This window comes from Acipenser ruthenus, chromosome 2 (genome assembly GCF_902713425.1).
Source record: "Acipenser ruthenus chromosome 2, fAciRut3.2 maternal haplotype, whole genome shotgun sequence".
NCBI lineage: Eukaryota > Metazoa > Chordata > Actinopteri > Acipenseriformes > Acipenseridae > Acipenser > Acipenser ruthenus.
Genome location: NC_081190.1, coordinates 29,936,119 through 29,951,645, shown reverse-complemented (window position 1 = coordinate 29,951,645; position 15,527 = coordinate 29,936,119). Strand labels below are relative to the sequence as shown.

General features: G+C 38.0%; 1 protein-coding gene across 2 annotated transcripts in view; it reads right to left on the bottom strand.

Moving 5' to 3' along the window:
- Nucleotides 1-15,527, bottom strand: part of LOC117973245 (sorting nexin-30-like) — a 34,584-nt gene that overhangs the window by 11,319 nt on the left and 7,738 nt on the right. For both annotated transcript variants that reach the window (XR_009307918.1, XM_034924906.2), the window contains exons 2-8: nucleotides 11,796-11,984; nucleotides 6,612-6,722; nucleotides 6,180-6,338; nucleotides 5,383-5,578; nucleotides 4,396-4,595; nucleotides 1,152-1,238; nucleotides 50-202 (exon numbers count right to left, since the gene is read on the bottom strand). Coding sequence is in view for 1 of the 2 variants with exons in the window: in XM_034924906.2 (XP_034780797.2) it covers nucleotides 50-202; nucleotides 1,152-1,238; nucleotides 4,396-4,595; nucleotides 5,383-5,578; nucleotides 6,180-6,338; nucleotides 6,612-6,722; nucleotides 11,796-11,984 (1,095 nt within the window). In the remaining variant the exon portion in view is untranslated. The remainder of the gene's footprint in view (nucleotides 1-49; nucleotides 203-1,151; nucleotides 1,239-4,395; nucleotides 4,596-5,382; nucleotides 5,579-6,179; nucleotides 6,339-6,611; nucleotides 6,723-11,795; nucleotides 11,985-15,527) is intronic.

Sequence of the window (15,527 nt, the reverse complement as noted above, 5' to 3'; positions counted from 1 at the left end):
AGGTAGCACTAACAGTGGCTTTTCACAGTTTTTAACCCTTTAAACCCACCTTCTCATAATACTGGATGTTTTTGTCAGCCATTCCTGTGAGCAGCAGCCTAAAGTCCTGCCTCTTGTTGTTCTGCCACCGATCCCAGTCAGCCTTTAGGTCTGCGTTAAAGCACTCTACCCGGTCTTGGCACTTTTCAACATCTGTAGGTGCCTGTGGAGAGGGAGCATGGTCGAGCAGTTATACTACCAAGGCTATACACCACTGCGTGTGCTGTTCTGACAGTGATGTAATAACACTAATACAACTGACTGTAGGTTGGTGCACAAGACTGATTCTATCGAAGACGATTTTGATTGGATACCGTCGCCCTCTGATTGGCTGGACAAACTTTGTAATTCAATAAAGATTTATGACTTGTCAACAATCACAGACCCCCCCCCCAGTAGCTTACACATCTAACATAATAGGTAAACATCTGAAATCTGAAACATCATCATCCATCCTTTATTTAACCAGGTAAAACAACAGAGAACACCGCACCACTTTCAATTGGGACCAGAAACACTTCAAAAACTCAATTCTGAGGCGAGTTATGATTGTAATGTTTGTAGTTACTGAAGACTGATCACTTGCGCAAATGACACTACATTTAAATGCAAGATACATTTCATTTATTTAAAATTATTTTATTGTAAAAATTTCCATCAAGGTATCCCCGATATCCTAAATCCATGCACAGTTCAGAAACTGTCCGAAAGACCACCGTATGGCAACCCAAGCAAATTCTGACTTGATTTTTTCTGGGGCCTAAAACATTTGCCCAGCTTTGTAGCAGCAGCACTGAGGCAAACAGGATGTGCATTAAATATGGTAGGCAAGATGCCAGATCCCAGCAGTGTCTCCTTCACACCTGATACCTATTTATGTGCTCATGAAGGTGCACAACGACAGTAACAGAGTACTACATCTAGCAGTGTGGTAAAGTAACAGCTACACTGCATTACCCATACTTTTCTGCAAACCAGTCCTCACCACAACCCTGTGTGGGGACAACAGGGGTGGATTACAAATGTATTTTATTGGGAGAAAATATCTAAAAAAAAAAAAATGAGGAAATCTACAGCTTTACTGTAGCTGATAATGCAAAGAATATACTTACAGAGGGCCGCTCCTCTTTTCTGAATGCCACAGCCTCCAACTTGGCCTCATATTCTGCTTGGACTTGGTCCCTTTTCTTCAAAACATTCTACAAGACATTAGAAATTAGGTTAGGATACTGTATCGCTTTCCTTCTTTAATTTGTAATCTTCAGTGGTTCTAGCTGCTAAGGAAAAAAAAAAAAAAAAATTCTGAATTTCAGAGAAGTTGTCTATTTAAAACCAGAAAATGAGGAAGAAAGCCAACCAGAATATTACAAAAAAAAAAGAGAGAGGATACGATGATAGCCAGAAGTATTTTCCGTCTTGATGGTTCTGGAAAAAAGAAATATTAAAAACCAGACATTTTCCAAAAAAACAATACAAAACTTCACACCAGAATGTTGTAACACGTTTGTTGTCTATTAAAACCCTGAAAATGTATGTTTCTTCTGAAAACTGTGAACTCTACCATTTTTATACTATGCAGTATTGTATATCCACTTCCTTAAAGGTGTCTAAGCAACAAGTCGGTTGTTAAAGAATGCATAAAAATATATGAAAATTATTTAAAATGGTCAACTGGGGAATGATTCAGTCCTAGGTTAAGACCAACAATTCCACGTCCCATCGAAGCCAAGGTCTTGAGTACCAGGGTTTAGATTTGTACATATACGTGTCAAAGCTTTCTTTAAAGCCTACTGTGACAGGGTAGCGTCGTGGGCCCAGATGTTATTCGGCAGGCAAAGAGACTCAGAGACAAGGAACTGCAGTTAACGCGCTTCCGCGCTGTTTAATCACAAAAAGAAATCAAAAAGTCAAACAAACACTGCTCACAGAGCAAAAATAAAACAGTTAAACAAAACAGAACTTTCACAATAAAACAAATCACAAAATAACTGGCGCAAGGGCCAAAACAAAAGGTTTAAACAAAATACAAAAAAGGTAGGCTGGGCATTAGCCTTCACTACACTTCCTTTTTTCCAAAAATATACACACCCAAAACACCTTCCACCAAACAAAGGATTTTCTTTTTTTTATAGCATGTGGCTGGAGCCTAATTATCAATTATTCAATTAGCTCCAGCCACATTCTCACATGTATTTTGGCAGGGATAGGAAATTAACCCCATCCCTGCCAACCACCACCAAATCACCACACAACAATATTATTTACAGGCAGGGCCCTGCCCTGCTACACCTACATATGGAAAATAAACCCACTTCCACTTTTTTTTCTTAAAATCTACAGCAATGTGATATTCATGTTTACAGAAAGTCTTATGTACATAGAGCACTTTCACTCTCTAAAGCATTTAATGTAAAACTAATAAAGCAACACAAAAACAACTGGCTGCATGCCTGACTTGAGATGACTGGTAGGATATACAATACGATCAGAGTCCTTAACCTGTTTTTCGTTTCAGATTTTCCTGGACCCAGCTGTCCTAACCGTGCACGTGGCATGCTGGATTTGTGAGCAATAAATCCTCATCACTTGGATTTCTTATTGTGTTCCATTGGAGAAGAAATACAATCATCATCACTGATGCAAACATGTATTGCTAGTTGCTAAGTAGCAGGATTATTCCATTTAGTTCATTTCTATTCATATTCATTAAAATGTGTAGAACTTCACTGAACCAAATCCAATATTTATTTTAACTTTTTGAAAAGAAAAACAGGTTAACAATTCATGTTTCAGCTGTGAAGCCCTTTTCAAGCCAGATGAATGGCTTTGTATTATTTAACGAATCCCCACATCATATAAACCTTTTCTATAAAGAGAATTGCTCACTCCCTGTCCCAGATATTTCAGGAGGCTGGTCTCCCTACAGTCCCCAGGTCTGAAATTGACTGAAGTCAGTTATAATGCCCCTAGCCTTAGGAATTCAACCCCTTGGTTTATTGGGGATGTACATTCTGTGAATGTTTTTAAATCTAGACTTCAGACCTTTTTTGTGAAGTACTTTGTGATGCATGTTTGTTTTCTATAGCACTGGAAAAACAATCTTGCAGCTTGCCTGTCGTAACAGTGCATGTGAGCAATACATTTAGCTAATCACTTGGATTTCTTATTTTTTTCTATTTGCATTACAGAAGAAATCTCTGTCTGGAAGTTATTAAACCCATCTCACCCAGCCCTATAATTGCTCCTGCCATTTCAGCATGCACACTTTCAGAGAGAATGATGGCTCTGCCGATTGGAAATACAGTTACTTAAATCAGTGTGTGAAAATGCTGACATTAAACAACATTGTTTTCAATGACGGCGTTTACATGTACTAGTCATGACAGTTTTCCTCACGATGTCACACAGTCATGACTGTAGAGTCGATTTTCATGTGCATGTAAACCCAGTCAATGATTTTTTTTACTGCAAAGGCCAGCCAAGATTCCATCTGCTGCTAAAGTGCGATCCTTGCTTTCTACTGCCCTCCAATGGAGTAGCAAAATTTCCAGTGATAGATAATTCACGTTATACATTCAATACTCGTAGAAATAGTGTGACCCCAGTTTCCAGGGTAGAACCGCATACAAAATATCATGCTGATTGGTTATAGTCTATAATAGCAGTTAATAATTAAAGTGGAGACACCTCTTACTTAATGGTTGTTTTAAAAAAATATCTAATAAAGTGACAGTAGAACAAATGCTGAATAAAAACTACAGTGATGGCTTGAATATAAAACGAAATATTTCAATCAAATAAAGAAAAAATTACCTTAGATTTGTCCATAACAATACGACAAGAAATACACCTATTGAATGTCATTGTGCATGCACTGTAGCGAGCTTTATTTCTGCAATAGCAAGACTTTTTCTTTATTACCATATACCACAGTCAGGGGACAACCGCACCCAAATAAGCAAGGTGAACAGGTGATGAAAATATTTGCATTTGAACTGCAAAAAGCCTGCACTAATAAATTGTGGACATTTTTTGTGATCATGTAAATTTCCTTCTGGGATAAAAGGCATAATATCTTATTAGTGCAAGTGTCCTTGTACATAACCTTTTACTTTGGAAGGCATTTTCAATTTTTACCATTGTGGAACAGTTTGAAATCTCAAAAGCAAATCCATTTGGACTTGATCCGAACTACCCTCTTTGGGAAAACCTGGTGCTACATGAAGTGTAGTTGCTGGCAATGGTGTAAAATTCAAAACAACATTAAAATATGACAGTCGCCATTTCTCAGTGGGGGAGCTTCACACATTCTCGGGGGACTCTCTTCAGTCACAGCAAGCCTGCTGGTTGTCTTACCTTCATGGACTCTATGTAGAGGACGTATTCCCGGAACACAGGCAGGAACTCCTCACTCATGTCCTCGGTGAGCTCCTCCAGTGCTGTGCTGCAGTTGGCCACGCAGCTCGACACCCCCTCCAGAGGCTCTTGCAGCTCCTCCTCAGCAGAGGCCCAGCTTGAGTACACTGGGCCATACTCCCGCAACTCCACTAGATACTCTACACGCAGGGAAACATGGCACTGTCCGTTACCAACTGCAGTGTGTGCAAATGACAGCATGGGCAGGAAGCCTCCCCCCACAAGTGCAAGTTTAGTTCACTCCAGATTTTACTTTCCAATATATTAATGCTTACTTCATGCAAAACCGGTTTTGAAAATTCTTATTTTCATTTAATTTGTGACTTGACCAATAAAGTGATTGATTTCACAGGATACGCGAGAGCCTACCATTGTGGTGCAGCCCTCGGATTTCTCTTGCTCGGGTAACATTACAGTAAAAAAAAAAGAAGGAGGTCCTTATAACTGCTACACAGGAAGTGCATTTTCAGTGTGGTACTAGGATAAATTGTCTGGAGCCTTGGCGGTGTGTAAACATTAACTTAGCAAAATAAAAGGAAACAGACAAATCAGAGGCCATAACATCTGATGTGACTGATTAGACTCAGGTAAAGCCAGGTATAACTCAAACCACTATTCAATTTCTCCCCCCCATGTCCCTTCACAGAGTAACACTGCACTCTACATAGACCTCAATGAAGGAGGCAGCATTACACCACCTTCCAATTTGGGTTAAATGGCAGCCCATGTTTACAGTTCCAGCCACGTCTTTGTCGCTGTTAACAGCATCGACACACACCACTGGACATCACAAACCACATAACTTTAAGCCAAGTAATATGTAAAAGTAATAGTATGAACATGGTTTGATTCAAATCAAAAACACTGATCTATGCCATGCATTTATTGTTGAAGACCATGAAAAGTCATTAATGAATCCGACTTTACCTGCTTGCTCCTTGATGATCCTCTGTGCTATTCTGTCAATAGTTCCCAGCTTCTGTGTAAACATGTCCAGATAATCCCCCATAGCTGCAAACTCTAAGGGTCTACTCCTCAGCTTGTAGCCTCCTGTGACATACTTCACGGATTCTCCCATTTTCGACAACAAAGCCATGCCTTGTTTTTTATAGGAATTGAGATCCTTTGGAAATGGAAAAGATCTTTATTACGACATGCATTAAATTACAGTTACTAGCATCTATTATACATAGGGTTTACGACTTTAGGTTTTACCCTTTAAGATATCCCCAAAACAAAACCAGAAAGAAAACTGAACTAATTATGTTCATCATGGTATATTTTACTAATGTTGGGTCAAATATCCAAGCTAACATTTTTCATGTATTCGAAGGCAAAACAAAAATAATAAATAAATAAAAAAAAAAAACACATGTCTGTCAGCCAGAAATTACACAATTGATAGAAATGAGAAATGAGTATCAAAATGTGTTTTGCCTTGCAATGATTTACCTCCTTGCCAGAATTTGTGCAACAGTTTCTAAATTAGCAAGAGGAAAAATAGCTCTGTGTGTGTGGGATTTCTATATACCGTACATGTTTGAAACCAGTCTCTATTGCAAAACACATTTTTGTTTACTTGTAATAAAATGACCAGTATGGTATTACATTTATGTATTTATTTTAAATACATGAAATAATTAAAAAATAAATAAAAGAACAGGCGACCAAGAGGCTTTACCATAGAGACGGCCCCTTCTTGAAAAACAGTATCTTCCACTTACCTTCGCGGAGAGGAATACATTGAAATTGTCATTAAAGGAGAGGACAGGATGATCCGCTATCCTTTTCAAAAACTTGTCAAGGGCCTTCCGCCGAGTCTCCACAAACTCTTCTGAGAACCGGTCAACAACCCCTTTCACTACAAACTTTGCTGGCAGTGGCTGTGAATACATCATTTAAAACAAACACATTTTACTCTGCAAAACAAAATAAAACATCAGATCTGTAATTGTAGATTTAAACTTTAATATGTATGATCATATTTTTACAATCTCCTACTTTTAAGCAGGACTATTCGGTGTACAGAACTTATTTTATAAGCAAGTCAGCCATTATGAAATATTGCACTTTAGAAGTTTCCTCACAATTCCAATGGTGTCTACACTGACTACCACAGGAACCTCTGGTTTAGTGACTTGTGAAATACTGCCTACTGGAATGATATGTGTTGGCTGTGTGTCCTCCAGTTTATTCCTCAGCCAATCGAAGTCCTGGTACCGGCGACGTACAGAGTACTCAGGCAAATCAAACTCTGTCCTGGTGGTCTAAAGAGAGAACATAAAATTACAACAGTCAGGGGATTTGAACATCTCTGCAGAACATCTGTCAAGTCATTTCTAAATTGCAGTTAAAGCAAGCAACAGAAGGTAGACTTGGGTTACAAAGGGTATAGTTCCCCTCCCCCCCCCCCAATTACTCGTATTGGTTTTCAATCAATGAATATTTTTTATTATTTATATTAAAGTTTTACAGACTTTTTTTTACAGAAATTGCTTAAGTGCTTTTTTTTTTCTTTTGCTTTTTTTATAGATTGTTTGTTAATCTACCAGAAATTGTATAATTTGTCATCTTACTTACTAGCTAATATTCACTAAATGCTTGTATTTAACATGTTTTCTTGAATTATCTTGTATTAAATGCAGGGTGCCAATACTTTTGTCTGCTACTGCATATACATATACCAGTTTCAACCAATCCCTATCTTAAAATCTGCAATACCACCTTAAATATCTTCACATATTGTACAGTGCCTTGCATAAGTATTCACCCCCCTTGGACTTTTCCACATTTTGTAGTGTTACAACCTGGAATTAAAATGGATTTAATTAGGATTTTTTGTCACTGATCTAAACAAAATAGTCCATAATGTCGAAGTGGGGAAAAAAATCTATATTTTTCAAAATTATTTACAAATAAAAAACTGAAAAGTCTTGACTGCACAAGTGTTCACCCTCTTTGCTGTGACACCCCTAAATATGCTCTGGTGCAACCAATTGCCTTCAGAAGCCACATAATTAGTTGAATGGAGTCCACCTGTGTGCAATTAAAGTGTCACATGATCTCAGATTAAATACACCTGTTTCTGGAAGGCCCCAGAGTTTGTTAGAGAGCATATCTAAACAAACAGCATCATGAAGACCAAGGAGCTATCAAAACAAGTCCGGGATAAAGTTCTGAAGAAGCACTAATCAGGGTTGGGTTATAAAAAAATATCCCAAACTCTGAACATCCCCCGGACCATCGTTAAATCCATTATTAAAAAATGGAAAGAATATGGCACAACCGCGACTCTGCCTAGAGAAGGCCATCCACCAAAACTCAGTGACCAGGTAAGGAGGGCATTAGTAAGAGAAGCAACCAAGAGGCCAATGGTAACTCTGAAGGAGCAGGAGAGATCCACAGCTGAGATGGGAGAAACCGTCCATGGGACAACTATAACCCGGATGCTCCACAAAGCTGGGCTTTATGGAAGAGTGGCGAGAAAAAAGCCATTGCTGAAAAAAACCCATATCAAATCCCATTTGGATTTTGCCAAAAGGCATGTGGGAGACACAGCAAACATGTGGAAAAAGGTTCTCTGGTCTGATGAGACCAAAATTGAACTTTTTGGCCTTAGTGCAAAACGCTATGTGTGCCGCAAAGCCAACACTGCTCATCACCCTGAGAACACCATCCCCACGGTGATGGCAGCATCATGTTATGGGGATGATTTTCATTTGCAGGGACTGGAAAACTGGTCAGGATTGAGGGCAATATGGATGGAGCCAAATACAGGGAAATTCTAGAGGAAAACCTGTTTCAGTCACCCTAAACACACAGCCAAAGCTACACTGGAGTGGTTTAAAAACAAGAACCTGAATGTCTTAGAATGGCCCAGTCAAAGCCCAGACCTCAATCCGATTGAGAATCAGTGGCAAGACATGAAAATTGCTGTTCACCAACGGTCCCCATCCAACTTGACAGAGCTTGAGCAATTTTGCCAATAAGAATGGGCAAAAATTGCAGGATCCAGATGTGCAAAGCTGGTAGAGACTTACCCAAAAAGACTCACAGCTGTAATTGCTGCCAAAGGTGCTTCTACCAAGTATTGACTCCGGGGGGTGAATACTTATGCAACCAACAAATGTATTTTTTTTGTTTAACTTTTGTGTCACAATAAAAAATATTTTGCACCTTCAAAGTGTTCAGTATGTTGTGTAAATCAAATGGTAAAAATCCTAACTAAAGCCATTTTAATTCCAGGTTTTAACACAACAAAATGTGGAAAAGTCCAAGGGGGGTGAATACTTATGCAAGGCACTGTATCTAGCGTATGTATTTTTTTTTTTTTTTTTTCTGCATCAACACTTGTATCTTATGAGCAAGCTGATATAATTCACTTTAGATAAACATCTTGTTTCAACATAAAATAAAACAAGCAACAATATAAAATGTAACCAAGACACCATTACCATGATAACAGCAGGACACACTTTTTCTAGAGATTAATCTTAATGGGGTTACTCAACTCTATTTGGCAAGTCAAAGTAACACACTGTTGTCACATTCTGACTTGATCAGCTGCATTGTCAGTTGCACTCTTGTGGCCAGACCAGAACACACTTATATCCATGCAAATGTTTGAATGCTAACAGAACTTACTTCTCATCTTATATTTTTTTTGTCAAAATCGCAAAAGGTCCATTGAGACCCAAAATATTATTGTAACCGTTAGACTAATAGTTTTTTTATTGATAATTGCCTAAAGCATGCCAGCTGTAGCTGCTTTTGCTTTGAATATTTGTGTATTTATTTGTATTCCCGCTGCACCTGTATGCAATAAAGTATATATAATGCACAAGTAAATAGATATAATTATTTTTTAATGCAGAACACAAAGTCAGAATAGGTACTGTAATTAAACTTAGGAGGAATAGAATATCCTTATCATGCAGGAACCGTTCTACATATCACTGCAAGGCGCTGGTCTAGACTGTTTTCTCCCCATTAATGGTTCCTATTTTGGGAAAGCAGGTTCGAGATCCTGTCACCCATACCAATGGAAGAACATATCAAAGTTTAATTTCTAATAACACTACAGTAATAATTGAATATCAAAACACCAGAATGCTGATTTGCTTTTAATCAGTTATTTCTATCTGTAGTGCTAATTAATCACAGGAGGTTTGCACATTTTAGTTTCCTGTATGTGATGTTCTATTTCAGAAGGTCTGTGAATTGAATTAGGATCTCCCTAAACAGGGACATCAAAAGTACATCGAGTGTTTTCTTCAGCTCAGTACCATCAATCAAAACAATTCAAATAAACCTCATGAATCTACCTTTCTATATAGGTCAAAATATGCAAAGAGCAGACAGGTTTGTAATTTGAGAGCCTCCTTTATTTTAATATGGATTAATTTAGAACCCTTAAAGAGACAGTATCATAGTTTAACCTTCAAAGTGTTGTATGTGCATTGTTTTTAAAGAATGCACATACAACACTTACTTCAAAAGGTTTTGGTGCTGTTTTGGCATTCTCATGTTTTCCCATATCAGAGAGACCTGCCTCCTGTAGGATGAACTGAGGAAGTACTACTGAAAAATAATTCTGCAGGAGCAACCACTGCAGGAATCAAGATTTACCAGCTCAGCTAAATATAGGTTTTTCAGAGTTGGTTGATATTTCAATAATTTAAATGTGTGCTTACGCAGCTACTTTCTGTAACTTGGCTCTGGGAACTCTTGAGTGAGAATTGGTGCTGCACGGACTTCCATAGGGATGCACCATGATGCTACCTGACCGGAAGGAACAACGACGCTAACTCCAGGATGGGAGCAAGAATGTAAAACACTGCAAGCCAGCTTCAGGGTAGAGCGGAGATGCTCAAAGCTGTCCGAAAGTACTGAAAGTTATTTCAACTGATACGGGACGATGGGAAACAACAGAGCAAGGTTCAATATTTGTCATAAGTATTGTTTTAACTTTAATACTTAAGTGATTTATATCTAGTTCCAGAGTATTTAAAATCTCAAATTAGGTTGTCTGTGCTAAGATTTTAAAACAAATATTGACTGTCAGGATATGCATTCATGTTCACGTTTATCCAAAATTTGAAACACTCATTAATAAGATCTACAGTACAGTACACCCTTGCTATAAAGAACCTGTTTGGGTCCAAGCCTTTTGTTTGTTATATCGGGGGTTTGTTATAGCGAAACAACAATTAAAATGAATGATAAACTGTTGGATTAAGTGAATGAGATCAGATAGTGAAAAAAAGTAGAATTACATGTACCTGTTTGTCTCATGAATGCAGTATTCTGCCTTTGCTTTATCATATTTGTTAAATCAAAATGCAGTACAAAAACAAACAATCCCAAAGCGAAGCTGAACTTTTATTCAAAATCAATCTGACATGAATCGTTTCAAAGTGCACCAAATCGTAATCCAACAAGCAAGAATCGCAAACTGATCTTTTATTCCAAATCAACCCCACATCAAAAGTTTGACACAAAAAGTTCATGAGATCCTCAAGTTTTTTTTGTTGTTGTTTTTTCTTTAATCAGTTTTGCTTTGCTGCATGATTGCTGAACAAGCCAAAAAACAAAGTGCTTTTGACAGCCTCCTTTATCCAAACGATCAATATAAATTTCCAGCTTTGTTGCAACATAAAATTATTTTTGTTTCAGAGGTATAATTACACAGCGTGCGCTTTTTATTAAGACAAAATACTTCACTGAGGAGGTGGCATCCCATGCGTACAGACCGGGATGTTGATAGTGTGTGTTTATAGGTTCGTTATAGCCGAAAGTTTGTTATAATGAAGGGCGTTATAGTGAAGGTGTACTGTACTTAAATAATAAGATAGAGGAAACAAACATTTTGACACAACATTTCCGCATGTTCATGGTTTGGTCATTCTTCTAAATGCCCTACCACACAGCAGGACAGATAAATAAAATGCAATTCAGGGTTATAGGATGGCAAAAGTCTGTATGTGGGTAACATCAGCACAAGTAGGCTGAAAGCCAAGGTCTGTGACATCACTGTTTTCAATGGACTTCGAAACGGTGCCACAGGTATGATTTCTTTTTCCTTTTTTTTTTTCTTTTTTCTTTTTAAAGCAGGCGACATCAACCGTGCTGATATGGAGCACACATCATGGTAAAAACTGAAAGTGGCACGCTGATGTCATGAAATTTTTCTGTGATGTGTCGTGGAATACAGAAGGTGAAATGCGTGCTCCGATTGGCTGAAAGAACGTGAGCAGTCTATAATATACAGTAAGTCAATGTATTTTTACCTTCTAAGAAACAACGCATAGGAACACACCTGCAACACACAGATCCCTTACCTTAGTGGTGACTCTGTAAGTGATGTAAGTCTCCATAGTGGAAACATGCTTTTTGGGGTCATCAACTGTAACAAAAAGGTCCCTGGTCTCTCCATCCAGGTCATCGTCTAGCTGCAGTCTGTTGAGCAAGGAAGAGGAGGAAGCAGGGCTGGATGTGTCCACTGGGGTACCATTCGGCAAACTTAAGTCCTGGAAGAGAAACAGACCAAACCAAAATCAACTGGTTATTTCCATTGCAGATGTTGATGTCCAATGAAGTACTTTCTTAATAGACCCTTGTGATTTCACTACTCCCTCCTGTTAAATTTCTTTAGTTTTTTGCTTCAATTTGGTATCTGCAGATATTTAAAAGAAAGTTGCAGCTACATCTTGGTAATATAACCAAAAGCAAAGACATAAAGCTGCAGCACTTTATCTATTGTAAACATTTGCATATTAATGTAAAATGAATGAATGCAAAACAACAAGTGAAGTAAAAAAATATCTGTATCTATTTATTTAAATTATCACCAAGACGACATTCTGCCAAGTTGTATTTGTTGTGATTTTTATTGTACTATTCTTTTTATTAAAAGAACCAAAATTCGCAAAACAATGCTGGCCATATCATGCGCCTACAGAGTCTGTCATATTTCAATTCTGCCACTGATCTGCTATAGACACGCTCTACCTCATTTTAATACCCATACAGTAGGTGCCTCTAGAAAGACCAACATGGATAAAACTTTATTTTCACAGGGGCAAATCTTAAAAAGGAGCCTATTTTCTTGTTAGGCCCCGGACTACTGTAGCAGTACAATAAAAAGGGGGACTGACTGCCAGAGTGAAAAATAATGACCTGTTACAGCATCTCCGTTAACTGGTAAATTCCAGGTCAGATGCTTTCAAAAGGGCAGGTAGTTCTGCTTAATTAAAAAAACCAAGGCTGCTAAGTGAAAGGAATCGTAAAACCACCATACCTTTTTCACATCGGCCTATTTATTCTTCATAACTACGTGTATGTGTATCGCTTTAAGAATGGACAGGTGTCACACGAATGACGATGATGCTTTGAGTTGTGACTGGTAAAACATTTAGTGATCAGTCACTGCGACGGGCAGCAGTTTTTCCTAGCGGAAACGCTGTGTTAGGTCAGGCAAACTGAAACAAATGGGAGGCCCAGAAATCAAGACGCTGGGGGAGCCATTCTCTCAGTATTTATGATCTCTTGGCTCAGGTGGCTGCAGCCTTGCACAGGAAAGAAATCTGTCAGAGCGAAATAACTGTCAGCATGCTGAGCCCAGCAATCTGAATACGAGGCTAAAATACAACTGCTGGCCATTTGCTTAATATCTCGCCTTAAATTACCTTACAGACTAGCAGCCTACATGGTCACTGTGATGCACATGCCAGAAAGCACCCACATTCCCACAAATGAAATCAGTATAAAAAAGACTTTGCACTAGTATGGTGCATACATTACACCTCCAAACGAGATGCAAACAGGACAACAATTTGGTCCACTCTTTACCTACAGGATGTGGTCTATTCAACAGTCATGAGCGTGGCTAGAAAAAAAAAAAATACTACTCGAATGCAGTCAATCAAGCCTCTCAAAAAATGCAGATATACTTATAACACTTTTTTTGTACAGATCAGAATTAAATACCATTAGGAATATAAAAAAAAAATTAAAAAAACTGCTTGCAAATGAAATGCAAATGAATAATAATAAAAAATAATAAATAAATGAAGAGGATAAACAATTCGCCTTCCTGGCTGCATTAAGGACATATCCTGAACAAACTGATATACAGTACATTTTATTGTAGGACTGCTTTATTTTTTAGTGCTTACTAAAACATAGGCGTTTAAGAGAAATAGACAGTGTTTTACCTTAGTTAAATATTAGCTTTGCAGCTTTGTCATTCACATCTGGCATCACATAATTAGCGGCCTTGCTTAAGTACATAATGGTGCCCCGTGGCACGTCAATATTGCATAACACACCTAAACTGAAGGGAAATTTGCACTGAACATTGGAAGGGATCACTGGGTAGGCTATGCTTCTCTAAGACTACATGTTAAATTGAAAAACTACTTTTAACATTATGCAACTTATGCAAAATAAAAAGAAAGAAAACAGCTTGCATTTCATACAAACAAGTACTTTTGTGGCACTAATGAAAATGCAAAGAGAAATTTGAATTCAGCTGGGCACTGCAGTATATTTTTTTTTCCTAAACGAAGAGGGATGCAATTTGTGAGAATATTTCTTTTGTGATCAGTATAGTGGCTTCAAATGTTTTAAGCTGGTTGCTTTAAAATGTTGCTGACAGTGACACTGGTTACTTCTCTATATATCTCAAACTGAGATTTAGCAGATAACTAGAAAATAGCAGAAATCTGCCAAAAAAAACTGAAGAATCTCATCACTGCAAGAGTATGAATTTGACAGTTTAGTCTTCAATCATGTCTAGATATTTCAAAATGTCCCAATAGTAACCATGCACTGAAAACTGATGCAACCTTTCAGTCTACACTAGCTGCCAATTAATCACCAACTTACTCAAGCTGTACGCTGTAAATGTGTCTAAAGCATAGGGTTTATTTAAAAGTTGCAGCGTCCCACAATTATGTTCAGTTTAGAGTAAAATACAATTCCTGGGTTAATGTTTACACATTCCAGTTTTGCCTTTTGTAAACTCTGCTGAAACGTAGTTACTGCAGCTGCAGGAACACAGGATTCCTCCCTCATGGAGGCTTTATATCAACGCTTCAGCCACCCTCCTGCTACCACTGTACCTGCAGCAGCAGCAGCCAGACTGCCATCTAAGCTCGGTTTTACCTCAGAGAAGCAAAACACCAAGTAAACAAGCAGAAGGGGATTTACTCTTTTGATGTGTTTGTACACTGTAGCACTTCACAAGAACAATATATAAAAGGGTAATGAGGCAACAACCTGTTTAAATGTGTTTCTTAAATCCCTATCATAGATGGTGGAGGGGGGATTATTTTCCTGGTCCAAATAAAATGTACTAGATGGTGAGAGCATTTATTACAGTACAGTATGTGAATGCTGTTTCCAGGTGTCTCTTAAATAAAGAACTAAAACAGTGGTTGCAGAATTGTAAAATCTTGAATGACCGTGTTTTATCTTTCATTTCCTCTTTTCCATATCCGTTCCTCTTTTATCCTGTTTTTGCACAACCAAGAAGAAGTTATTTTTATGAACAAAGACAGGCTGCTGCTGAGGAGAACAATTGTCTTTTCATTGTAGCAGTTTACAGTAGAGTGCCAGGTCAGGTTATCAGCATCAACCTTTACATGCAAGCTGCTTCTCAAACTTGCTCTATGAGCCAGGACAGCAGCTGAAAAACACCCCAGCTGTACTGCAATAGTTTAGCAGTAGATTTTGCTCCGAAACATCATCATCATCATCATCATCATCATCATCATCATCATCATAATAATCTGGCTGTTTGGCCCCTGATAAGTTTAACCCAAGCACATTATTTTGTATGTTACTATGCAAGGAAAATAGTAGAAACAATAAACGTTCTGACAGTAAACTAGTCAGAGGGCACCATGTACTCTGTCAAACATTAGTCTATAGCAACTTGATTACATTCAATACAGCAGAACATAAATGAAATAAAGGGGTTCAAAATAAAAAAAAATTAAGCGACAGTGCCCATCGATGAAGGGTCTACCATATGGTAACTGACCATAACTGGAGTTATGCTTCCCGAA